This window comes from Trachymyrmex septentrionalis, unplaced genomic scaffold (genome assembly GCF_001594115.1).
Source record: "Trachymyrmex septentrionalis isolate Tsep2-gDNA-1 unplaced genomic scaffold, Tsep1.0 scaffold74, whole genome shotgun sequence".
NCBI lineage: Eukaryota > Metazoa > Arthropoda > Insecta > Hymenoptera > Formicidae > Trachymyrmex > Trachymyrmex septentrionalis.
In genome coordinates this window covers 873849-876609 of record NW_017305927.1, presented here as the reverse complement: position 1 = coordinate 876609, position 2761 = coordinate 873849, and the positions used below count along the sequence as shown (strand labels likewise).

At 34.8% G+C, this 2761-nt stretch overlaps 1 protein-coding gene across 1 annotated transcript in view; it reads left to right on the top strand.

Annotated features, from left to right (window-relative positions):
• LOC108754041 overlaps positions 1-2761 on the top strand; it is a 39719-nt gene that overhangs the window by 7043 nt on the left and 29915 nt on the right. The window contains exon 2 of the mRNA XM_018496072.1: positions 2321-2530. Coding sequence (XP_018351574.1) covers positions 2321-2530 — 210 coding nt within the window. The remainder of the gene's footprint in view (positions 1-2320; positions 2531-2761) is intronic.

The window sequence follows — 2761 nt, the reverse complement described above, 5'->3', positions numbered from 1 at the left end:
AGAGAGAGAGAGAGAGAGAGAGAGAGAGAGAGAGAGAGAGAGAAAGGGTGGTATTGGCGTAAGAGCTACGGAATGGGAGAGGGAAACTAAAGGGACCAAGAGACTGTCATGTAGGGTAGGTGGGGCGACTTAAAAAACTATTCCCATTCAGTGTTTCCGTTGGAGGCTAAGCCTGGTTATTAGACCGCCGTCGCGACTAAGCAGAAGCGCTTCTCTCATTGGCCGGCTACGAAAACAACGATAAAAGGCGATGAGTATTTTATGGGGTACAGCGCGATGGCACAATGGGACGCCGTGTATGGGCCATTGTCAGGGCATTGTCTGGTTGCTAACGCAAGGCGAGTTCTCTCTCTTTCTCACTTCGTTTCTCACTGGCCTTTTTCTCTCCTTTTCTCCTTCTCTTTCTCCCTCTTTCTCCTTCTTTCCACTTCGGCCTAGAGAGTCTCTATTATTTTATTATTTTCAAACACGTCACTTTTTTACTGTTCTCTCTCTCTCTCTCTCTCTCTCTCTCTCCCCTTCTCTGGGCGTGGCGGGGTTGTAAAAAAATATGTTGGAAATCGCACAGTCGAGGTTACTAGCCCTCTTAGACGCATTATTAATGTGGATAGGTAGTCACGAATTTGCTCTGATGAAGGGTGAAATCTCATCGGGGAGCAGAGCTTTGGAGAGCCGACCAATTTTTCTTCCATGTTTATATTCTTCTTTTCAAAATGGTACGCGTCAAAGCACTAGTCAACTTTCGTATTGTTAATGAATTTTTTTGCTGAGGATATATGAAGGTATCTTTGCACGACGAATACTTACATTTAATTGGGAGATTTTGTTAAATTATACCTACATTTATTTCAACCAAATAAGTTAACTTTAATATCGGTTTGACTTATTTTTTTCTTTTTTTTTAGTTCTATAAAAATGAGAAGAAGATAGAGATCGAGTAAATTAAAACGAGATTGAAATTAATCTAATTAAAGAAAAAGAAATATTATCGAAGAGAAAAAGAAAAAAGAAGAGAAAATTTCTAAAATTATTAAGTTAATATATTAACAATTATAATACAATAAAGTTATTATTTTATTTTATATATTTTTATAAATTTTAAGTTTTCTTTCTGTGTCAGAGTTTCTCAGTGAAAATAATAGATAGTTATCAAACTTTTTCTTAACATTAAATATGTTATTGAAATTAATATTTTTCTGAAATAATCCTGGATTGAAATTAAATGAAGAAAAAATTTTGCTATTCAGAGACTGAAGATTAATTCAAATTTTTATTTTCGAACAGAATTATTATTTCCTTTAGACAAGCAAACATAAAATTCTTTTCAATTTTACTATCTAGTAATATGATACAATCAAAATAAGTTACATAACATCCGTACCGATTATGTTATAGATTAAATGAAAGTTATCTCAGAAAACAATTCCAGCAGTAACGATTTCAGTATTATAGAAATATGTATATTTTTAAAAGTAGAGACATAAATATTAATAAGAATCTTATAATCACATTTAACAATGCAACAAAGCTTCATTCTATCATTTTCGTTATAAAAATATGAATTCTCGGCAAAATTGCATGTAAAAGAATGTAACGCGCATAATACGCGAATGATACGTTTACATGAAAACATTGTATTTTAATTTAATTTAATTTAATTCAATTTAATTTAGTTTATCGCAAAGCACTTTGAAAAAGACTACATGTTAACAGAGTAATAGACATATGGTAAAATATGATACAATAGACTATAGTAGACATAAATTTTACGATGTATTATATAAGAATCTTTGAGATACTCGGTCGCACGAATGTCTGGCTATTTACCCCGGCTGGAGGTGTTGAAGCGTGCGCCGACAAGAGATCGGGCTCTGCCTGGAGCAGTTAAGGAGGGTTTTAGTCTCGGGGGTGTCGGCCCGAATTATGCAACACGAAGGAATACGGCGACTTAGGTATTCGCTCGCACGTAAATCCGCCACCCCGGGCACATTTCACCGTGAAACACAGCCGGGGCGCGTTCCATATTTAATCGCTTGGCGGTTTACGTCTCTATATCTGGAAGCAACGAGATTTTCGCGAAAAACATTCGTTCGATTCTGGCGTCAGTTAGTATGAATATTTTTACAATCGATGAAGTCGCGTTGTATATTTATTGGATTAATAATAAGTGGAAAATCGGTCGACAAGTAAATAATATAAATAAGAGAAAGAATCCTACATGGAAAGAACGAAAGGATTTTGTTGGAGTATCTAAAAATGTAACTTTCCGCGCGAAATGAGTTTTATTATATTTTGAAGCTGGAATATTTTATTTGTGCAGATAATTTTCAAGGGCTTCCGCCGGAAGCGATACCCGCTTTCTTGCAAAATTTGCAAAATTCAGCTGGTTACAATATCGCCAAACCGATTGCGAGACCAGCGGCTTATCATCCTTATCACAGACCGAGTCATCAACCTCCTCAACGACATTTACCACCAAATGCTCATCACACGCTGCAACAACTGTTCTACAGGGGTCCATATTTGACAGGTAAAAAATTCGTATAATTTGAAAACCGTGGCAACACAAAACAATACAAATTCAGTTTATCCCTTTCCCAACTTTTCCTAAGAAAAGATGTGTCATATCTAATTTAATTATATTTAAAAAAATTTTTAGAACGATTGAATGCAAAATTAAAGTATCTTCGAATTTTAACAAAATTTTATACTGAGACACTGTTCAGGATAAAGAATATAAATTTAATTTAAATAAAACAGA